The 24,817-nt window shown below is 44.2% G+C and overlaps 1 protein-coding gene across 1 annotated transcript; it reads left to right on the top strand.

Moving 5' to 3' along the window:
- Positions 1–820: 820 nt before the first annotated feature.
- LOC144741643 (ubiquitin carboxyl-terminal hydrolase 43-like) lies at positions 821–23,545 on the top strand (the record flags this gene model as incomplete). The annotated part of the gene is given in 21 exon segments (XM_078624145.1): positions 821–898; positions 900–968; positions 5,073–5,159; positions 8,956–9,098; positions 9,243–9,387; positions 9,389–9,405; positions 11,356–11,398; positions 11,400–11,446; positions 13,248–13,386; positions 13,483–13,627; positions 16,003–16,165; positions 17,000–17,111; positions 18,692–18,795; positions 18,982–19,059; positions 19,147–19,276; positions 20,243–20,558; positions 21,110–21,268; positions 21,393–21,560; positions 22,189–22,687; positions 22,737–23,275; positions 23,535–23,545. Coding segments are annotated over 21 exon segments (3,192 nt in total), but the record flags the coding sequence as incomplete, so codon positions are not given.
- Positions 23,546–24,817: the final 1,272 nt, after the last annotated feature.

Genomic DNA, 24,817 nt, shown 5'->3' with positions numbered 1-24,817 from the left:
TAGACACTTGTCTTATCAACATCCATTGATAGTAATCCACAGGACGACTCAGCTGTTTGGTGAACATAAATATGGATCAGTGCAAGAAAAAAAGGTGAAAAGATAAATAAATGAAAATGACGATAATGGCGCCACTGTCTGACTGAAAGTTTAAACCACACACACATTGTGAAATGAAAATCATAAGCGGTATTATTAAAGCTAAAGAGAAGAGTTGATAAGAGTTTCCTTCAAAATAAAAGGCAAATTATTCACCTTTATGTTCCCACAGTGGAAATATGCATCATCAATTTATTTGTGTCACAACAGCAAAGTTGTAATAAAAAAACTATTTAAAAAGAAATGTCACAGGACAAAACATATGAATCGACCCTCTCAGCGAGGTGTGTTTGCTCAGAGAGGGGCCTGGACAGGGACTGAGGCTGAAACTCAAACACTTGCTCAACACACTATTTATCAGTTTCCATAACATGAGAGGTCAAAGGTGACTTAGCAGGAATGTGCCGTCATTTTAATACCAGGGAGGAGTGCGTGTGACTGTTTCTGTTTCTGCTGAATGTAACAGATTCTGAAAGTAAAGCATGAAAGGTTGAAAACATTGAATCAGGAGTAGTGAAGATACGTGTTGAACTGAATTTCATCATTCATCTCCCTGCTCCAACGCATCTGAATGGAATGAAGCAGCCTGATAAAGAGCTGAATCAGTTCATTCCATTTATTTGTGACTATAAAACAGCGTGAAGCAACACTTTATTTATTGTCACTGAAGTGTCTCAGAACAAATACTGACACGTATAACAGTGTATTCCCCCTCCTGCAGGCCGTCGTGTCCAAGTATGGAGCTCAATTCCGGGGGAACTCCCAACATGATGCCCTGGAGTTCCTCCTGTGGCTGCTGGGACCGCGTCCATGAAGACATCAACTTGACCCACAACAACAACAACTTCAAGAACAAAGCTGCTGAAAAGGTATGAATGGAAATTTCATTCACTCATCTTCTTCCACTTGCTCCGGTTACGGGTCACCTTTGTGCTGGAGCCGATCCCAGCTGGAGGACAGGGTGGACGTCAGGGTGCACCAGCTCATCACAGGGCCACAAGAAGGACAGACAACCTGAATAGAAAATTATAATTTCAAAATGTAACTAATTACATTTGATTTCAACATGTTGAATAAGTGATTGTGTCAAGCCTGGTTGACACCTTTGAATGGAATCGACTGATTTATGAGTAGATTAGTGAGTGGAATATCACACTGATTTTGTTGTAGTTAGTGCTGTGACAAGATCCTCTCACTGTCAGTCACTATCGCTGGAAGTAATCAAAGAAAGATGCAGATAACGGGAAAACGTTAACCACGTCGGTGAGATTCAACACAGCGACAGAGAAAGATGCAGAAGTACAAACGCTCGTGATGGCATAGGGCACCTGCCGAGGGTACGACGTAGGGTCAGTTGAATGCAGAACAGTAGCATCGGCACTGACTGCTGTTAAACCCCTTTTAAAATCCTTCAATACATCAGTTAACATCATTAGCATTCATTCACATACTAAAATAATATTTAACATATAGCTGATGTTTTTGCAGATGTAACTAAAACTGTAATCATGATTATTTACATAAGTAATTACATTTCAAATTTGTCTCCAATAATGTAATAGGTTATAGTTTATTTTGTACTTAAATTACAAGTTAAGGTTGTTAAATATAACCACCCTAGCACTGACTGTGTTGTAATGAAGCAGTTTGAGTGTAACCAGAAAAAGTAGAAATATGAATATATATATTGTGGTTCAATGATTTGTGTTGTGGAGCAGTTGATGTAATTATAATAATAACAATAACATTATAATAATAATAATAATAATGATAATGATAATGATGATGATAATGATAATAGTAGTAGTAATAATAGTAGAGCTGAACCCAATGTGGCAGTGTAGAAGGAGTAGAAGGTGTGTGTAACCTCACTGACGTTTGGTAGGGGACAGGGCGAGTTCACGGCTGACGGTGACGGTGGTTTGCTCCTTGAGGGAGGCTCGCCGGTCCGGTTCATTCTCCTCCTCTGCTGTTGAGCTGCCATGAGTCATGAAAGCAGAAACGTTTCTTGTATTATTCAAAAATCCTGTGTCTACTTTTGTAACAAACCCTCTCTTCGTTTGTCGTAGTTTATATCAGGTCGACATAATTTATGAAATGTGGCGAAAGGATCTACTTGTGTTCCTCAGGAGGCACCGGCTGCTGCCGTTCATTCACTTGTTCCATCGTTTTGAGATTTGAGGTTGAAACAGCTGATTATATCACATAGAACCAGCCGAGTGTTTCTGTCAGCTCCCCCAGATGTTTCTGTCCCCGAATTCACAGCTGGGACTAACACTTCTAAAAAAAACTAAACTAAAAACTGGAAGGAATCATGATGGAGGAATTGGGAAGAGATGTAGAATACAACTGAAGGTCCTGGATGGTTTTAACCACATTAATCTAACTTGTCTTGACTACTTATTTTCCCTGATTGGGTGAACGGTCAAGTTTTCCTATTGTCTCTTTCTTTTTCTGAACGCTTGAGCTGCAAAAAACAGTGGCTGAAACCAGAAGCCACCAGCGCCTTTGTGTTCATGAAACCAGCTCAAGCAGAAGCAAAATGTTTGTTTGCCCCAATTACGCTTATTAGCGGTTACAAGGGTGTCATTCATTCTGCAGAAGTGAAACGCTGCTTGGACTCTTTGCGCCTGTTGGATAGTTGAGAACCTGAAGGCACCGGAAGAGACGCCACTGATGATCCAGAAGGAATCGGCTGTGCCTCGGAATAATACACGAAATACACTGTCAGCTGCAAAGACTGTCCTCAGTCATGCTCGCAGTACTAATTAACTGCTCAGAAATGACTTTCTGTGGTAGCAAAAAGAAAATCAGCAGCGTTGAACTGAATGTCGTTCAGTCGCTTCCGTACGTTCTCATTCCTTGCATTATTTCATTACTCAGCTTTCCGTTTATCTGTTGCATACAGTTTTTGTGTGGGAGCTCCCTTCGGTTGGATCAAAGCTAAAATGCTAACGTGAGTGCTACCGTGAGTTGTAGCGTCGTTTACGGAGGCTCAGACTTGGATGGAGTTCCCTTCACTCGGGCCTAACGCTGCGTCGCCAAGTATGATCGACACGTCTGAAGTCATGTGACCAAAATAGCCTCCGTACAGTACCTCTGCAGGAATGTACAGCGAAGCTGCGGTATGTGTTCCCACTATCGCTTCTGCACAAAGCAGCTTTGTGAAGGGCGACGGGCCTCAGCGAGGGCCGGAGCAGCGCGGCGGACAGAAAACCACTCAGTCACGCTCAGACATCTCTTACATCAACACCCAGTTGTGTAACTCAGGACAATAAATGGGTTCTCATGTAGATGTGCCAGCTAACACATTCACACTGTTTGTTTTTTATCAGTTGTGTCACCTCGGTACAACTCTCCTCTGTCACTGCTCTGTGTGAGCTGGCAGAGTTGTCCAGGGTCAGAGCCGGGCTGATGGGAGGCGTTCGACCCGTTTACTAGTCTGTGCACGTCCCCCCTCAGCTGAGAAATCAGCAAGTTCTGTTTTTCTTCTGCAGTCGTATTCAGAGGCCTGTTGTCCAGTGCTTATTGTTTTTGCACTTTGCAGAGGAGACGCAAGAGCCGCTTGTCCATGTCTAATCAACGTTTGTCTGATTGCCACCACTGTATTATTAATTTGTAATGTAGGTTCACAAACCTCCCACACACACAAATCAGAGCAAAGACCCATTCCAACATTTGATGTTGACTCCCTGTGGCTTTGACTTTTGTGGCGCTCCCTTCCTCCCCTCCCTTCCTCGGTTTGTTGATCGTTCATCGCTTAGGAAACACAGAGCGTGTGTGGAGCTCTCTGTCTCCCTGACCTTAATGAATGTTGCTCTTTGTAAGCCACAGACAGAGAGAGGCAGTTGTGCAGAAGTAGTTCAGTGACGGACGGAGGTGAGATGTGCGCGGCGGCGGTGCTGTTACTCAAAGCGCCTGAACGCTGAGCGGCAGTGACAGTCAGAGAGTCGAGGCAACAAACTCTCTGACAAAGTCTGCTGGACAAACTCCATTGTGGCTTTGACCCATTAACAAATGTGTCCAGTGAAGCAGTGACTCTTCCCAGAGCGATGGCTAATGCCTGGGAGATGACGTTAGCGCTCTGTGGGTGTGTCTGGGAGGTCAGGAGGTCGCTACTGTTGACATGTGAACGCACACAGGATGGATGATTGACTGATTCTGGAGGTGTCCAAATCGTTTCCTGTGAATTCTTGCCCAGTTTCTTTTCTGTGACGGGACTGACTGTATCTGTACGGACGGTTACTGGTGTCCTCGGTGTTTCAGCATTGCATTCTCAACTAGCATTCTAATTCCATCACAACATTGAGTTACAGGTGGGATATCCCTGGTTAGGAGTGTGTTCAACTTCCTGTCAACAAACAATTTGGACACACACGGCGCAGAAAGAGAGGAACTGTTTCCCATCTTCTTTAAAATAAAGCAGAGAAGAACGTTTTCAGTGGGTTCACGTTGCACCAGTCAGCTGCAGCTGCAGTTTCTCTGATCCCGGCTGTTCCGCTGCCGTGTGAAGTGTTCTATGGAGGTGGATAATTAACTCCATGAGTGGAGATTTGTGAGTGGTGTTCTGGGATGTGTGCCCGCAGAAACTCAATATCACTCCACAGTTTCTCTGTGTCAAAGTGCTGTTAAAGACAACGTCTTGGATTTGTCAACCTGAGCTGTTTCTCCACCTGTGTGTGTGTGTGGGGGGGGACTTTAGATCAGAGATGTTTTCCATCCAGTACGAAAAGCACAATGACCTTTTGTATCTCTGAACGTTCTCACTCTGGAGCGAGGTCCACTCTGGGTTCATAGGTTCTGTCCTCATTCACATTTGGGGCACAACACCTCAGAGCTCCTTTGGTTATCTCCTGTGCTCTCTGCCCGCGGACGTGATTTCTGCTACGTGGGTGGTTGGGACCTAAAATTAGACGTCCATCCAGACAGTGACCCAGACATTGTTCCCCGGGTTGCAAATTCACTTATTCCAGCAGCACATGGCCATAAATGCACCTCACAGCTCCTGCGTGCGTGCCGAGCTGAAGCAGCTTCGCAGGGCTCTCAGCTGGAAGAGCAGGGTAGAGTGATAGGTGGGAATATGACCATTGTTTCACCTCTGACCTAGATGAGCCCAGAGCTCATGTCCTCTTCATGTCCAGTGTACCTGTCAGTCATGGGTAGTGTTTGGGAGCAGCCAGTTTCAGTCTAATTGTGTTATGTAATTTAACAATTACAATTCTGAAACATCAGAATGTCAGCAGGAGTACTGAAGTACTGCCGTGACAACTTTAACACCTTAGTGTTCCTCAGCTGCTCAGCAACTCGGATCAGCCCCATGAATATTCATTTCTTCAGTTCACGATGTGGAATTGCCTCTGCAGAGAGAGGTCCGATCCCAGAGAGGGTCAACGGGGAGTTTGAGACGGTACTTGAAGGTCACCAAGGTCCTGAGGACTTGTTACCTCTGCAATAACAGAGTATTTAGACCTGCTCCGGTGACAGTTTCTGCAAAAACATATTCTGTATCAATATTATGTGTGTTATTTTTTGTCAAGATTTAGTGTGTGACTGAATGATGATGATGTTAATTGGTTTTCAAAGCAGTTGGACAATAGTCAGTGTTGATGCTGCTGGAAGTTCAAACACTGACACATGTCAACATTTGAATCAGTTGAGAACATTTTTCTGCATTTCGAAAATAAATCAAATGGAATTTACTTTGATAAAGTCACTGGAATAGTTTCACTACTCCTACATGTTAACAGGGGAACCAGTTACGTTTCCACTGACTGCTCATGGATGCTGGGTTCGACGCTCCACCACAAAGCAGCTGGTTTAAAAGGTCGTTCGTTGCGGCACAGACACACTGGCTGCGCCGGACGACATAATGTATCACCACCGGATTCTAAAAGACTTAAATGAGATTTCTGTAAACTGTATTTATGTAGGTTGTCCAGCTCACGCAGCAATTTTTAATGATCTGTTTGAATGATTCGAACCAAGGAAAACAACATTTGCTTTTCTGTGACTGATTCCCTGAGAAGCTACATGGTCGTAATTACATACAAATATTTGAATGAGCCTCACGTTTGAACGTTTGAATTGCACAAGAAAACCAGAGGAGAATTTTTAAAAAGTGGATAAATGCATCTTAATTATTAGTTGACTGTGAAGCCAAACTCCTGTAATCACTTGAGAGGATTGGTATCAAATGGAAAACATGTTACTGAGGAAAATCAGGGTTATTGAAAGCTATGTTTGTTTGAATTCTGTCTAAAAATAGAATTGAAAACTCTGGAGACTTTTATTCATTTCAGGATTAACTAGCCCAGATTTTTTTCAGTAGAGCTGGTTTCCGGAACTTTTCTCATCGTCAGGTTCACTCATCTACATAGACATGGTAGATGTGATAGATGCAGTCGTGCTTTGGCGCTGACTGAACACACCCACACCTAAAAATGGCCAAAAGAGAGCAGTATGGTTTTCTATGATGGCATTTTACAATAATAAATGAATGTTTTGTGATGTTTTTGTCTCAGCATTGAATTGCGTCCCTGTGCTGCATGTCTCCAACACATGAACATCAGCTGGTAGTTTCTCTCAACACCCCTAGACTAGCTCATGAATGAATGTGGGACACGTCACAATGACCTCGGCCTGTAAAACCTCCAGGTCGGCACGAGCCTACATGTCGTCTCCACGCTCAGCGTGTCCAAATAAACCCAGAGTGGTGGGTCATCCACGGGGAGTAATGGGCCGAGGTTCTGAGAGAAAAGTCTCCAGCGTTAGTTTTCCATGACTATTTATAGAGCGATGTGCACGCGACAGGAGGGTCGACGTCCATTATTCATTAGCTCTTTTTTATTGTACAACTTTGACTTTCTTACTCATTCAGTTCTTTAAAAACCTTTCCTCCATCTGTCTGTGTTGACACACACACACACAGACACACACGCGCACACATTCCTGCAGCTCTACCCCATGTCCCGGTTTCCAACGATTGCCATGGAGATCCAGTTGAGTCTTGTTCTCAATCAGTCATGACAGACTCTCTCTCTGTCCATGCCCGTGTGTTTCCACGGCTTCTTTAAATAATTCACATCGTGGCCATTAAAGGATGCCCCCCCCCCCCCACCACCACCACCACAATAACCGACCCATCAGGGTGACACAGGTGGTCTTCAAAGATGGCGGCAGCTCAATTTTTGTTTCCTGAGTACCGAAAACAGTGGATATACTCGAGGTGAATCACTCTGAGCAACAGTCTTGGGGTGAATTATTGAACGTGATGGGACAGAGTGCAGCGCTGATTCACAGAAGAGTCAACAAGCCTGGATTTACCAGAAAATTCGAGCCATGAGCCGCTCGTCTGCGTCTTCATCCTCACTGCTGAGAGGATGATGACAGACGCTGCGCTGCCAAATGGCTTTGTAATAACACTCATCTCAGCGTGGGAAAATAAGAAATAAAAAAAGCCAGATGGTCTTTGGCTGATTCAGCAAATACTAAAAAACACATTTGGTATTTTGGTATGCATACGTTCATGTGAGTTTTGTTGTTTTTCATTCTCACTCCTTTTAAATTCTTTTGTTAGTTTTCTCACCAACGTGTCATGTTTTTTTACCTACCACCACCACCACCTCCCCTGTCACATCCTGTGAAGGTGGAAAAGGGGAGTTTCAGCTTCCTGCTTCAGAATGATTGAAGAGTCCAAATCCTTGTGGAACCGCTGTGAACAGAACCTCTGGTCACATGTTTTACCTGACCTGGAGGATCAACTACTCTGCTGACTGCATTGATTGAAAATCTCCAAGAGCAAAGAGAATAGAGTGAGAGTGAAGAGGTTCGTCGTTGTTCAGGTCCGTTGAAGCGTAGCAACTCAGGCAGGTCCGGTTTCAAACCAGCATTTGTGTTTTGCAGAGGTGAGAATGTGTCTGACGAACTGTCTGTGGAGCTACAAAGAACTTTTTTGGATGCACAATACTGTATAACTTGCTGTTCGTCAAACTGATAATTGACAACATATTGACATTGATTAATTTTTAAATTTAGATTCACCTGTAGTTTGTGCACACCTAGACGTAAGACACTGGTAAACAAAGGTGGGATTTCACAGCTGTACCTGTAGATTTGTCCAAGTTCTCAAATATCATAATAAATATTATCGAAATCTGCATTTCTAGAAACATTAGAAACAACGTATTTATTTCAAACAAAGAAGTTTAGAATGACGTAGCAAAATGAAAACTTTTGCCGCATTTAAGAGCAATAATAATAATATTAATAATAATAATAAACTCAAGCTACCAGGGCTAACACCACACATCCATAAATCAGCAGAGAAGCTTATGTCCGGTGTTATTTCCATTGATCAGGAGTTTGGCGATCACGTCGTATTTTTCTGGTCTGGTTTCAGGTCTGAAAAATCGCGACAGCTCGGAAGTGCAAACCGTGGCGATAAAGCCTTTATCTTCTGCGATGATAAAGTGGCATCATTTCAATGATGAAGTCACAGATAGGTTGAGTCCTCGGTCAGCTCTGGCAAACACTGCAGCGATAGGAACAAAACACCGTCATAGCGATGCTGCTGTTTTAGGTGTTTATGTACACTGACCTCACTGCGGGGGAAGTAGGCGAAAAGGAGCGCTTGATTTGCTCACCTTAATCCACCTAAAGCACAGTACCCTAGCTTGTCAATCTTGCCTCAGTGGAGCGTTTTTTGTTTCTGTTTTTATCAGACCGATAAGTTATCGATCCGATCTGTATAACGTCATAATTCCTCATATCGGACCGGTATGCGCACCCCTAGTAGGAACCAGCCTGGCACGACAGGGAACTAGCATGGGAACTCTGACACCCATCCTGGGAACACAGAGAATCAGGCTGGGAATTAAAGGAACCAACTTGAGGAACCAGCCCGGGAAGACAGGGACCCAGCCTGGGAACACTGGGAACACTGGGAACATTGGGAACCAGCCTGTCTGGGGACACTGGGGAGCAGCCTGGAGTATATCAGTGTACCTGGAAACACAACCAGTTGTGTGTGTCCTTCATCTCCCTCCACTAAAGAGTTTGTTTGTCGTTGTTATTGGTTTGTTTGTTCAATTAGCAGAATGAAGGAGAGACGACGATGGTGATGATCAGACATGTTTCTGTCGCAGGTCGTCGGTGGGAGCCGGTGAAGGTCCGTGTCCTCTGTCCGACGTCCAGCAGACGGCGATCCAGCAGGCAACTCTCCAGCAGGTGGTGCTCCACCAGGTGGCGCTCCAGCAGGCGTCACTCCATCACAGCTTTGTCCAAGAACATTTTCCAGGCTCAGTACCAGTAAGTGTAACCATAGACTGCAGGTACGCCTCCTCTGGCACAGAACTGTGACATCTGTCTGACATGAATGATTAGACAATCTGTTACATTTGTTCCTCTGCTGGTTCGTCCTCTCCCACTTGCTTCAGTTATGGGTTGCAGTTATGCTGGAGCAGCTGTCAATGAATAGAAAGACAGACAATCACTCACGCACGCATTCACACCTTGGACAGTTTAGAGAAACCCAGCTTGCTTTTTGGAGGGTGGGAGGAAGCCGGAAGTACTCGGAGAAAGCCCACGCAGACCGGAGGAGAACATGCAAAATAGAAAGACCCGGGAAACTGGTTTTCCCCATTATATTGTATTATTCATTCATTCATTCATTATAGTGTACAGAGCCATCATCTATGGTGTATTTACACTTTATAGGACAAATTCAAATACCTTAAAACCGTAGATTACCGTAGAACCGTAGTGTCAAAACTTTTAAAAATATCTTTTTTTGTTACAAATCAAAGTCACTAAGATTCCATCTATGGCCAGTTTCTACTAAAGTCTATTCATAAAAAAACATTCGAAGACGTTCAGTGAGGAAACTTCTTGAGTCAAGTGTAGAATATTGACAAATAAACCAGCCCATAAACTTGGACTATAATAATAACGATAGTATTTGATAGATGAGGTGACCAGTATGTCTCAGCTGTGCAGTCATGTATCCAGCTCACCTCTCTTCCACTCTGCTGCAACCTGACAGATGATTCAAACCTCTTAAACGCTGCACGCCTCCTCCATTAGTGTATCACCAGAACATCACCTCTTCCTCCACTGCCTTTCTCTCTGTTTAAGTGTTTCATGCCAGCAAAGGACACATCTATGTTTAAGTGGGGCCTGAGAACCCCCCACCCACACACACCCCTACATGGTTCCCCCCTACACACGCACACACAGATTCAGTCTATTATCACATACCAGAAATGGAGTGAGGGTTCATCACACATGGGTTTTCTGTTGGATGGGGAGACGACCACATGAACTCTGATTGAATGAAAACGTCTTTGTGTTGCGACAGGAACAGTTTTGTACTGAGAAGCAACAGCACAAAGCAAAAAAAGAACATGCCAACAGTTTCTCGCATTATCTCTTGTAGACACATGTATGGTTTATTCAGAGTGGTGTAATAATTCATAATTGTAGTAATTAGGCCTAATTGAAAAGCAGGATCCAGCAGAAAACCCGGGTATCATTATCTACAATTTGTGACCCACTAATTATTGTCGTCAACTCTTTTTTTTAAAGACAGTTCATGTTAGTTAGTTCACTGTACTATGAATCAGCAGTGCAACTTCTGTCTATGTGAAACACTTGCACACTCTTTGGGGGGTTGACAGAAAACACCACTGAAATATTTTGTGTCATCAGAACATTAAATTAACTCCTGATATTTCAGGAACATCACTACAAGCTGACTCTTTGTCCACACGTCTTCCTCTGTGAGTGACAGGCATTCAGATGAAGTTCTGAACAAACAGGAACTGAATAAAAACAGGCTGTCAGTCTTCAGGCGGCGGAACATCCTCAGGCAAACTAGCAAGTCCAGTCGTCACTGATTTAACCCAGCACGTTAAACAGAGATAAAAACTCTCAGTGATCCGTGGATCAGCGACGCTCTGCTCCACTTTCTCTTCGCCCGGGATCCTGCATCACGTGAGTGTTCGCTGCAGTGATGCAAGAAGACAGAAATACTTCCACTGGGTCACTTTTAGAGTCCTGATCACACACACACACACTCACACACTGTCTGTGTCATTCTCAAACTCACCTCTCTCAACGCTGTTGTTGTGTTGGCGTGTGGAACAACATGAAAACATCTCCAGTCCTGACAGGTTGAATCAGGACAATTCACTCAGAAGGTCGCGTCAAGTCAACAATCTTCAAGAATAATGGTTGTTTTTTTATCCCCCCCCCCCTCAGATCCTCGCTGACATGCCCCCACTGCTTGAAACAGAGCAAGACCCTTTGACCCTTTCCTCTGCATCTCACTGCCCATCCCTCTGCGGCAGACCAGTGTGAGCACTGCTGGCTCTCTGCTGCACCAACAGCAGTGTCAGCACCCGTCTCCAGAGCAATGTCGGCAAGCGGAGTGGTCTGAGTGTATCCTCCCCACTTCATTTAAATCAAGTTATTAAGGAACTTGCCAAAATCACAATACCACAGTGTTTCATATGCTATACAAACTATATTTGCCATATTTTCTCCAGGATGAATTATGCATAGATGTCGATTTCAGGGGGGCGGTGGGTACATGTAGCAGGAAACGATCACTGAGGAACTGACCCACTGTGGATGGATTTACACACTGAACATGAGCCCTCAGCTTTCTTCAGCTGTTCAAACTGACAGATCAATGATGAACTGAAGACTGGTTACAAATATCAGGAACATGTTCAAATACTCATTCACCTCATATAGTGATGACATTTCTAAAATTTCAAATTTCCAAGGAGTGTCTAGACTCTAGAGGGTTTCAGCACTTCAGGAAGCACTGCTGAAGTGAGTGCAGCATTGGCGGGGTGGAGGGCAAGTGGGTGCCTTGGTCTCCGTACCCACCACTGCAACGTCACGTAAGTAATGTGACATTGCTGTGCAAATGTAGTGCATTTTTTAAAATAAATAATATCTTATATACATGTGCATGTATGTGCAAATATCAGGGAAAAAGTTCAGTAAACTGTGTATTTTCTTCTTTCGTGAGATGCAAACTAAAACGTTTCTAAACAATTGTTTTAATTTCAATAATAAAAGCCTGCAGCTCAAAAAAAATAATATTCGGTGTTGGCTGGATTTTATATATTTCAATTTATGTGTAATAAATTTAAAATATATGGGAAGTTTCACTGTTTGAGTTTAATTAGTAGAAAAAAAATGAATGATTCCATGATATTTTTTCGAGATGCAGTTGTAAGTATGTGTGTCTTCTTCTACTTCACATAATCCTGATTCTACACAGGTTGAGTTGCAGCTACAAGTCCTCGTTGTTATACCTCAGTCACTTTAACACCGAGCCTGTGACCAACCATTAACATGTTAACAATATGTTAACAAATACAATACGGTATAATATGATACAAATACAATATAATACAATACAGTACAATATGAAACGATACAATGTGATACAGCACAGACAGATGAGCAGTGCTAAACATCCTATAAATATGAACATTTATCCTACAGAAGGCAGAATGTGTTTCTGTCACGTTGAGGTGAACTGCTATAGAGTGCAATGATGAACGGCAGGAACAATTTCCTGTCTTGTTCTTTGTGACAGCGAAGCTGAGTGAGTATGTTGGACGACAGGCTCTGCTGTCTCTGCCGTGGATCGTGAAGCTGGTGTGAGGGGTTTGTCCATGATGGAGATCAGTTTGGTCAGTGATCGTTTGTCCCTCACTGACTCAGATGTCTCCAAACTGTGTCTGTTGACATTGTCCGTTTGACATTCGTGGGTTAGCCATGTGAACGCAGCATGAGATGGGCCGGTGCTTTAGCTCTGATGATATTTGGTGCCTCTCATTATGTGCCTCCCAGTGTCCCATCCAAAGACGCCATCATGTTCCAGCACCCTACTCATGTCAACGGTGCCTCTGGAGAGGTCTGACCCGAGTGCTCACCGCCATTAAAAATACATCACATTCCATTATTTGGCACTCATAAAGGAGTGTAGCCCCAATGATGTTTTATTAATGCTCAGATTTATTGATTTATTCATGACAGTCTTTTTCTCTCCGGCCGTCCACTAGGCGGGCAAACAGAATGTGACAGATGTCCCCTGACATCTCTGACCGTCTGTGTTGGTCTTGCGTTGTCAGGCTGCTGTGCGTGACGTTGGTGTTCAGTAACAAAGGACAGAGGTACCTGCGCATTGGACTCGCCGTGCCGCTCTTTGGCTCCGTGGCCTGTTTGAGGAGGATGGTGGCCGATGAGGGGAACATTTCTCCAGACCAGGTAACAGGAGCAGGAAATAAACACAGTCGTGCTTCCTCTCCAGGTTTTGTTCTCCTGTAAACAAATGTAAAGTGTGTGTTTGTGTGTGTTCTCCAGGTGATCCTCACAGAGGTCTATTCCACAGGGTTCCAGCGCTCCTTCTTCGATGAGGAGGATCTAACCAGTATATCTGACAGTGATGTCATCTACGCCTTCCAGGCTCCGCCCCTCTACATAAGAGGCGGGTCTGCACGGGTCTCAGGTAGGTGGTCGGACGGTTGACTATAAGGATGCTTCAAATGATCACATTACTGCTTTTGCGCTTTATATTTGACACATAATGTTGAGCAATTTTATTGTTCCCACTTTATGAACTTCACCTTGCTCCCATTTCCTGACAACCATCACACAAACTCTGGCTCTGAGCTGCAGTATTTCTGCTTAGTTTTCCTCCAGTAGAGCGTTTGGAGGCCCACGGCTGATGATACAGTCTGTTGTCCGAGCAGCGTTCAGTCCCGTGAGTCAGACTGACGGTAGCTGGGTGGAGGAGAATCTGCAAGTTGTGTTTAATTACAGGTTTACTCACGTGGTCTGTGTTTAGTCTGCTTCATCCTGGGTGGCTGCTGGATGAGGAGGAGTCCTGAGAACGCTGAGGACTGAGGGAGTCACAAACCTCTTCTGTGTGAATCTGTGGTGTTTTATTGTCAGGCCTGAGACATTAGGTACATAAATTGAACAACACGATGCGAATTTGATACGATACAATATGATACGATGTGATACAATGAAATATGATAGCATGTGATACAACAGAATAAGATATAATATGCTACAATATAATATATATGATGCCATACCTGACTAGACAATACAATAGAATGTGATATGATGTAATACAATATTATACAATGTTATAATACAATATAAATACATTACGATGCAATATGCTACTATACGATACAATACACAAACAATACGCAATACAATGCGATGACATATGATACAATTCGATGTGATGCAACAAAGCCTACTCTACACATGTAAAAGTCTCCAAGTCAAATGCACAGAAACAAACACAACACAACAAAACATCAGGTACGACATCAGGTCTTATTCTTCTTCAAGGAGCTAAAAGCGTTTGTCTTGTTAGTGGGCATTGGCAGATCATTCCTTCACACCGTTTTTTGACAGTTCGGTGCCTTGAACAGCTGATTTAACAGGGGGATACGTGGGATCTTAGCGTCTCTGGGTAAGTGTGAGTCCAGCAAGTGACCTCTGTGTTTTACGGACTTTTCACGAACAAGGCGTTTAAAACGCAGATTTGTATCCCTTCAAATCATTCTCAGAGCGGTGTTGTGTGTGTGTGTGTGAGGTGAGGAGGGGGTAGTAATAAAAACTGCCTCATTTGATTTAAGCCAGTGCCAGTTTTATCACATGCTTGAAGGGTCTCGTATTAATGCATGAAAAGCTGAGCATGCTCATCATGGCTCTCATCCACGGGGTCAAGACGTTGTAATGGAGGTTTAAAGCTTCCATGTTCTTTCTATGCAGACTTGGATTAGTCATCAAACGGGCTCACATGCTCACAAGAGGTCAGTTAACGGATATTTTGTCAGGCAGTGATGATCAGGTTTGGAGGAGAAGAAGAAGAAGAAGAAGAAGAAGACTTCTTCTTCCTCTGATGTCACCTGTCCCAGATTCATTGGTTCAGCTTCTTCACTCACACTTCTGCATTGTCAGAAGTGCTGCGAGGAGCAAGCAAGTGTGAATTGTTCCTAACCGGGAACTCCACCAGAGCAGGATGCAGAGATAAACTCTCGTCAATTGGAGTCAGGTCATCGCTCCATCTGTCCTCTGAATCATTCAGCACCAAATAGAAAGCTGCTGTCTCACCACTGTTTATATCTCAGTGCCCTCTCACTTCCTTTTGGCGGTGCAGTGCTGGTTGGGAGTTTTTGGGGGCCCTAAGCTTAGATCTGGTGAGGGGAAAATGTCTTAGCCTTTACTTATAATAAGAAAGCTTAAATCATGCTTTAAACTATACAACCAGATCACATTATGCTGTTGACTAGGTCTTAGGTTAACCACCTGAATGATCTGATGCTTTTGGACTACTTGTTGACAGTTTATTTCTGAAATTCAAAATGGCTCACGAAGATCTCGGATGTGGACAAATTAATAGTCCTAAAATACATCAGATATCTTTATGGATTTGTTATATGACATCTCTTTAAACTACACCACACTTCACAGCTGGATTACAAAACCTCTGAAAGGACCAGGAAAGGGTGCCTCGTTTGAATGGCATGAATGTCAGCGATCAGCTACAGTTCAAAGTGAGTTCATTTGACTTTTGGAGATATGTAGGACAACAACGACGATAACGCAGACTCTAGTGGGTTGAACGATGTGCAAAAGAGCATGTTGAGAGAGAGAACGAGTAGACGAGTAGGCCGCTGGGCGCAGTCACATGGGACCCTACTCTCAGAGCGTAGTGTGCTTACTGACACGACCGGCGCTGCGGGGGCTTCATCATTCAGTTATTTTCACTCTTATGACGAACTCTCAGACATTCATGGCCACGCAGTCAGATGTAGGAGCTCTAATGTTCCTCCTGTAATTGTCTTTCTCTGCCAGGCTACCACCACAGCCTGCCCTCCTCCCCGTATGCCACTGGACCTGGGGGTCAAAGGTTACCAGCGTCTGGGACACTGTCATCAGAGTTCCTCAACCAGGGCGTCCCTGTAAAGATTCTACTGCTCGTGTGCAATGCAGCTGGAGGAGGGCAACAGGCTGTCAGGTACACACACACACACACACACACACACACACACACACACACACACACACACGGGTTGACAGTGAAACCATCTTACAGCAGACCTGTCAAGGCTTTGGGACGGTTTTCTCCTGGGAAGAGTGTTTTTAATAGTCAAATAGTCGAAGCAAACTCCAGAATCATCCTTATTTTAGAGTTACATATATCCCTCTACGAGCTGATGAAGTCTGCCAGAAACATCCTGGAAACACTTATTTATGTTTCTGTTGTTATTATTTCTCGCTCAGAGTGTGACATGAATGAATTGTGTATTTCAGCCTGCGTGAAAGTCAGATTATTCTTGAGTAATTCTACAGTAGTTTGTTATATAGTCGGAGCCTCAGCAGATGTTCAGTCCACGTTGTGGATGCAAACTGTCAGTGTGGTGGAGTGAAGGTCAGAGCAGGAAGGACGTCCGTCCGTCTCGCTGCAGGTTTCAGCTCTGATGACGGCGACGGCCGACATCTGGTCTGATTAGAACCACTGACCTCTGACAGAGTCGAGGCATATCAGCGCAGGCGAGCTCGTCATCACGGCCGGGAGACAGTTCCAAACCAGCTTCTCCTTCTAATGATGGAACCTCCCACCTGTCGTGCTCATCAGATGACAGCTGGACGAGGCGTCTGCCAGGAACAGGACGTTGGAGTCGCACACTCACTCATGCTGCTCGTAGAGACTGAATTACTTGTTTACTGTTGATAATGTTTTTAGCTGTTCTGTGGTCACAAGACTTTCCTTTAAGTTTTTATTTATGTGCTTTGTGAAAGTGTATCAATACATTTTGCTGTAATTTAAAAAACTTGCTTCCTGGTCAAGGTTTGGACCTCCATTCCTAATGAGGGAGGATCGGCCTATTTCCTGGGATCAACTGCAGCAGAGCATCCTCAGCAAGCTGTATTACCTGATGGTCAACGGAGCTCAGCCACAGGTATGAGACACCTTCTGACAGAGCGTGTTATAATCCCTCCATGGGAGGGAATTCATTGCTCAATGCACCATGGCAGTCAGTGGTGGACTGACTGCCATGGTGCATGTATATGTCAAAATAATAAACTAAATGAAATTACCAGCATTTTTATTACAACAGAATGTTCAGATAGAATCTCTGCATGAAAGTCCAGAAAGTCTGCCTTCATATCTTCTCCCTATCAAACTCTAATCATTCAGAGTTCATCGTGGGCCTTCAATCATCAGGTGCATGGTTGCCATGCTTTCAGACATCATATTCCTGGATAATCACTTTCCTGGAGACGACCTTTGGCAGTACAAAAAGAGAAGCGATGCTCTGTGCAGCTGTTTGCTCTGAATCTTTCATCCAAACTCAGTCCACAGTTTCCTCCATCAATGAATCACACTCACACGTCTAATTTTAGTTTGAGCAGAGCTGCAGCTGAGAGGTAGCTGAGAGGTGGCTGAGGCCTGGAGATCTGGGAGTCCGTCTCTGCTCCAACGAGTTGCAGGTTTGATACCCCTACTACAGTGTGAGGAGGCACAGAGGCGTCAGTTTGGGTTTGACCTGCCTCAAAGGGTCAGAGGGTCGTCTGCGTTCCTCAAAGACGCAGGAAATTATTGGCAGCTTGTGTAAATGAAATGTTTCATTATGCCACAACTCCTTGTTCTCAGAGGGCTTGTGCAGACAAAGATAAGACGAAAAACAGAAGGACTGATATACGTGTCTCCCCTCGTTCCAGGATCACTTATATTACTGTGAAATCTGCTGGGATTACTGTGGCTGCAGGGGAGGAGGAAGGGAGAAAGAGAGCTTTGCAAAAAATGAAATTCTGCTGCTGCGTTTGCAGTGAAATTGTGGTGCAGCAGCTGGTGGAGCTCAAACACAAATACCAGACTTCTGTGAGGAAACCTGGCTTTGATAGAACAGTACATTCCGGAGCAAATATTGACCTGCTGCTTGCATGAACCGTACAGAGTTTCTGCCTCACACACACTTTGGACTTGATGTTCACTGCGTTATGATGAGGAAATAATAAGAACCATCATACAGTCGATAATTACTTTTAAAAGTCATCCGTCTCACTCTACAGATGCAATAATGCTTGTTGAGCTGCAGCTCAAGTCCAAGGGGCCATGGTGTCATATGTGTCACAGTCCAAACATCCGGCTTTGTAACCAGAATTGTTCTAGTCAATCTTACTGACGTTTTCCCCTCACCCTCACATTTTATTTTATTGTTTATTATATATTCATTATTATATATCAATCCATTTACACCATGTATCTTTATTTGTGTAGTGTAATGATTGATTTTTACTCTTTTTCACACACATCTCCGACTCCCTCATTCCCTTTTCTCATCATTTTATTATTGTGTTGTTGTATGAGCCTTCCCACACAATCAGTATTGTGCATTAAAACAAAAGGAAAACAAATGTTCAGTTTGATGAATGAGAACAGGTGGTGTGAAGGAACATCGTCTGTGACCTTAAATCATCAGAGGTAAAGATGGGAAACTTCAAACCAACCGGTCTGTGATGTGCTCATCTTTTCCAGAACACCAGAGTGCTGTTCAACATCCGCGTCGTGGGAGGATCAGCATTTTACAGCTACCTGTCCCCCCAGGATGGACGGCCGCTGTACCACCCTGCTGTTGACAGGTAAATCAGTTCTAATGACGTCTAATGAAATGAAGCTGCTGCTTTCTTCCATGTTTGTCTCTTTCTTTGCACACTCTGTTTCCCCATTTGATTTCCTGAAATAGAATGATTAATCTCAGACACCAGCTGTGTATAGTTTAGACTCGGTGTTCTGCTCAGCTGACCTTTGATGAACCTGTCCTACAGAGCTCTGAAGCTCTGTGGCTCTGGAGGACCTCCTCATGTGAAGCTCATCATCGAGTGGGAGTACAGGATCAAGGACTGGTTAGTAGTTTGTGTCGTACTATGTTCTATGTGTACTCCGTAGAGAGAGAGAGAGAAAAAAACCCTTTGTAATTGTGTGGGCGTCAGCCTGTTTGGAAACATTCAGGAGGAGGTGGTGAAGGACGCGGAGAGTGTGAGGAGTCAGCAGCAGCAGCACGTCCAGCACCACAGCTGTACTCTGGACGAGTGTTTCCAGCTCTACACCAAAGAGGAGCAGGTATTTGTGTTCACCTAGCTAACTCAGTGAATCTTGACACTGTGTCAATGTTTTATTATGTTAAAGTTAGGTACAGATCATGTTTGTTTTTGTTTGTATTTCTTGGGGGGGGGGTGTCTGTCAAGTCCATGACAATTATTGTTCATCTGGCTCATTACAACACCTTCTCAAGGTAATTTCAACCAAAAAACAAATCATTTACAATAAAGAACCCAATTCACTTTAGTGCAAACATCCAATTCTATAGCTGCTCTGGCCTTTGACCCCTGAATGTTTAGAATGTTTAGATTGGACTTGTAAAAGTGCCCTACAGAAGTTATTTCATCAGTTTCAGGTTGTAAAATGTCAGTATTCATTTTAATATAATTGTGTGTGTAATTGTGTGTTGTCACACAGTCAAAAGACCTGCCAGGCTTCTAGAAATTCTTGAAATGAATGAAAGTCTCATCACATCTTCCTCCAAAGGAAAGAATGTGCAGCTTGTTCAAACCCTCCATGTTAAAGAAATAAACACACATAAGTGGAAACATGAACTGGTGAGAAGAATTGATCAAAGAACCAAACTGATAAAAACTATATTGATCCTGAATAAAACAAACAGCTCCAGCCATGAAAGATAACAGCAGAGCAAGAGAAAAAAACGTACATGGTCTAAAAAATGGCATGGAAACATGCACGTTGAAGGCGATGCATGTGACTTCTCTGTGAGCTTGTTGAACACAGCTACTCACTGCCCAGTGTTTTAGATGGTAATCAGGAGGAGGCTGAGAAAAGCCTCTGAACAAAAGTGGTTACTATGGAGACAGCTTCACTCTGTAGTTCCTGTTCCAAAAGAAGGCGAAGATTCATGGAAGCGTCACGTGCAAGAACATGACTGAAGAAAAAGCTGTTTGATTTTTCACATTTTAGAGTCTGTATATTTGTGCCTACCCCTCACACACACCCCCACACCCCCCACACACACAGCTTGCCCCAGACGATGCGTGGAAGTGCCCTCATTGCAAGCAGCTGCAGCAGGGAATGGTGAAGATGAGTCTGTGGACGCTCCCGGACATCCTCATCCTGCACCTGAAGCGCTTCAGGCAGGTGGGTGAGCGGAGGAACAAACTCACCACGCTGGTGCGTTTCCCGTCGGTGGGCCTGGACATGACACCGCACATGGTGAACCACGGCAGCGCGCATCACACCTGGAAACAGCCCGATGTGGCGCCTCCTGATTTCCTGTACGACCTGTACGCTGTGTGCAACCACCACGGAGGAATGCACGGCGGCCATTACACAGGTGGGACTGACACTTCAATCAGGACCAAACCAATACAAGTCAGGGGCATTTTGTACGGAATTGTAATAGCTTTAAAACGTTTTCCATAAACATGGAATCGTCTACTGAATGCCAGGTCTTTGAGTGGCGCAGAAATGCACCAAACAGAAGACATGGAGCATGTGCATAAAACCTGTGCAATGTAAACAAAGGCACACAGAAGAAATAGCGGAGAATACGAATTGAACTAGAATTCAGAGAGATGTTTGTGTTGATGGATGAAAATACACATAATATACACGCAAATAAACATGGAAACGAAACAGTAGTGTCTTCAGATCACAATTCTAGTAACATCTGAATTCTGAAATTCTGCAAATACTTTGTCTACATGTTTCATAACAATGTACTGTGAATGACTGCTGATGGTCATTTTAAAAGCAGTTTGACTGTAGTCAGTGTTAATGCTGCTGGAAGTTCACACACTGACACGTCAACATGTGAAACAGTTGAGAACATTCATTCAACACTTAGCAAACAATCGAATTAATTAATCATGTCTATGATCACAGCTTTCTGCAGGAACTCAGTGGACGGTCAGTGGTACAGCTATGACGACAGCAGTGTGGAGGCGGTGCCGGAGGGAGACGTGTGTACACGTGGAGCGTACATCCTTTTCTACCAGAGAAGAAACACCATCCCCTTCTGGTCCGCCAGCTCCTCAGCCACTGGTTGGTCCTTTCTGTGACTTTAGTCTATTCCACAGTCTGGGTGTATGGAGGGCTGGCTCCATCGCAGCTTTCACAAAGCAACGTGCTGGATGCCTCAATGTTGATCCTTAGCGTCTTTCTGCAGGTTCCACCGCCTCATCTACTTCGGACCACTGGCTCGCCCGGCTGACGAGGGGAAGTGAGAGAGTCAGCCTGGTGTCGGTCCCCAACTCTGGCCCGCTGGCACCCACACGGGCCCTGGACTCCGCTGAGCCACAAGTGCTGAGCGCAGACCCCCCGACTCAAGACTCAAGTACTTCTAGCAACTGTGCTTCACTCCCACTTGCTTTATGTGTGAAACAAACATTTACATTTGTGCTTTTTAAATTAGACACTGAATTTTGAACTGTTGTTCATTGTTACAGCTCAGCGGTTCTAGTCTCCATTTCATCTCACATCTGTGGTGAAAATTCACTCATTCATTCAGAGAATATGCTGAAACCAATGTCCAGTGACAATAAACACACAGCAGCAGTATGTAGATTCACCTCCACAAACTTCTGAACATGACTAATGGATAATGTTTTGTTTGAGGTGTGACAACATGTGTCTGGACAGTAGTCTGTGTACATGCTTCCTACATGTCATAGTACGGCAGTGTATGGAGCCAAACTACCACTTGGTGCAAGTGCATATATATTTGAATTTGTAATTTAATTTCCACCATTTGCACTGAGATAAATCATCCAGTAGATGGCGCCATATGAGACATCACCTCATCGAAGTCTCAGCAGAAGTTTTCCTGAGTTGATGAAGTGAATTCAACATGCTCTCATTCCATGTATCTTTTCACTGTCTGATGGTTGATCCCAACAAATCCGGGTTATAGGGTATTACAAGAAAAAAAGAGCACCACTTACATATCGTTTCTTGATCTACAGATGGATTTGAGACGATTGTCCGTGGGAACCCAGGCCGGAGTGTGAGCATGAGATCCCCCACTAAGCCTAAGGAGACTCTGAGCAAAGTTCTTCCTCTCAGATGGTCCTTTGGTGGCAGGGGTCGCATCAAACACTCGGTCCACACGCATCCTGCAGAGCTGGTGGAGTACCTGGAGTCCGGGCGCCGCCCACGATGTACCAAAGACCCGATAATCACACTGGTTGCCACCCCCCCACAGAGGAATGCCCGGGGAAGAACTTTTGAAGCTCCACAGGACTGCAGCTCTCCGAGTGGAAGTAGCCACAGCTGTATGGACAGACTCAGCTCAAACGCTTGTTATTCACCCAAAATACCCGAGGGACAGACGAGACCTGGTGTGGACAGGAGCATCCAACGGGGAGTTGCCAACGGCAACAAGGTCAGCGTTGATAGTTCTGTGAAGAAGAGACAGGATCAGGGCCTGGAGCTCCAGCTGCTGAGAGGGGCTGTTACCGGGGGGTCACATTAGTCACAGCGCACCTCAAAGCAGAGACTCCACTCTCAGAAGGTCAAAGGTCCAGATCGGGGGGTCATCCAGAACACAGAAAGACCAGCCACACCTTCAAGAGGACAGGAAGGGGCAGAAGGGGCAGGAAGGTCGAAGCAACGACAGCCGCTTGGCGTTCCTCAAACCTGCTTTCATGAGGAAAGACGCACACTGGTCGCCGATGACGGAGCCACGGCGACACGTTAACGGTCAAGTAGGAAAGCTGCTGAGCCGTCATTTGTCTAAACTGTCACTCTCTAACGGAACGCTGAGCACGGTGGCGCAAGACAACCGGGGGGCCGACACAATCCACAACTGCAGTGTCCACAACTGCAAACGGCAGCAGGGGAACGGGGTGGCCGACTACCGCGACCCGGCGGACATGAAGCACGCTCACAGCTCCTGCAATATCCAGACAAAACTGGATTTGACTTTTCATAGGTGTGCGTCCCTGCAGAGGAACGGGGACATTGTGACTCCTCCGACCCGTCGCCTGCTTCTCTCGGACAAACCCAGCTACGCCACTCTGCAGCGGACACAGTGCAGCACCACGTCCCTGGGTAAGTGCACGTCTGCTTTTAATGTTTGTGTTTCTCTACTGTCCTAACGTATGGCCGGTCCTGACCAAAGATTCCAGACGCAGCTACTTTGTGCATCCACTTGCAACAGAACAGTCCGGCAAGTGCCTGAACTATGTGCAATGACAATACAGTCCAGTCTAATATAAAATAGAATTTATCATTCTTGAATCTTTGTTAAAACCTCTCTTTGCTGGTTAACTGCTTCTATGACTCTATGTCTTTTGTTTTTTTATTTCAGTGCCTCTGTGACGGCCCAGACTGACTTGGACATCTCAACTGATTCCACCAGTGGACGTTTCTGGGCAGGAAGTGTTTCTTCTCTTAGTTAACTTCCTGTGTATGTCCTAAAGTAAATCTATGCAGACTTCACTCACTGAGGAGACGTACTACTGTAACAGGAGTTTATTCTAAATGTTTTAGTGCACACATTTTAGGCTGGAACTTCAAAAAACAATTAGATGCTATAAATAAATTGCTTTGTCATTTATCATTTGCTCATTAAGTTAATCCCTGCTCTTTCTTTTAAGAATATTTAAAGAAAGGAAATGTTCTGAAACCTGCAAAGCTTTTTCATATATTTCATGTGATAGAAACCGGCACATCGTGTTGAGAACAGACGAAATATAAATTATTTCATCCAATTTTTATATAATCTAAAAATGTGGAGACTCATCGAACTGAAATCCAAAACAACAACAACAAACAAACAAAGGACGGAAGAAAAGTCAAGCTGAGAAAAAAAACATCCAAAAGTATATTTATGGAACAATCAGAGCTCTGGCCTCTGTGCCATCGACAGACGTTTTTGAAGGCTACTATTTCTTCTCACAAAACAAATAAACCTCAGGGACGCCTGCAGCAAATTTCTGCAGAGAAATTATGAATTTCTCTTGGAGGTGAATGAAGTATCTATCTATCTGTCTGTCTGTCTGTCTGTCTGTCTGTCTTTCTATCTATCTATCATCTGTCTATCCATCTATCTGTCTGTCTTGTCTGTCTGTCTATCAAAATGTTCACCACATCCAACACAAACATCCTTGACCCTCGGGTCCTATAATTTAATAGCTTCTACGGTGGCATGGACGACTTCACCCAGCGTGTGTTGTTGTTTGTCTAATGTGACGTTAACCTACGTAAACACACGAGTCGCAGCTGAACGGCAGCCTTTTATTTGTTTGATTCACGAGGGGAAAAAAACATCTGCACCTACTTTTGTTGTTGTTGTTTTTAGAGGAAACAGGAGCAAACGCCAAGGAAACAAAATGCTCCTCAGATCATAATTAATATTCCTGAATTGTAATTTTTTTTAAATTATGTGTCACTTCACCGCAGTGAGATTCATGGAGGATGTTTCTGACACACTGTTTGTTTGGAAAGAGATTATATTTTAATACTAACTTTTTTAAAAGTCAACCTTTTGTACCAACATGTAATTGTGAGAACCACATGAAAACATACGTTGCCAAACGTTACCATGTTTGTGCAGATTGATGTAGGAAGTAGAGTTAGATGGGGCACGAT

The sequence above is a fragment of the Lampetra planeri genome, unplaced genomic scaffold (assembly GCF_965212315.1).
Source record: "Lampetra planeri unplaced genomic scaffold, kcLamPlan1.2.h2 scaffold_631, whole genome shotgun sequence".
NCBI lineage: Eukaryota > Metazoa > Chordata > Hyperoartia > Petromyzontiformes > Petromyzontidae > Lampetra > Lampetra planeri.
This window is presented reverse-complemented; position numbering and strand designations above follow the sequence as displayed.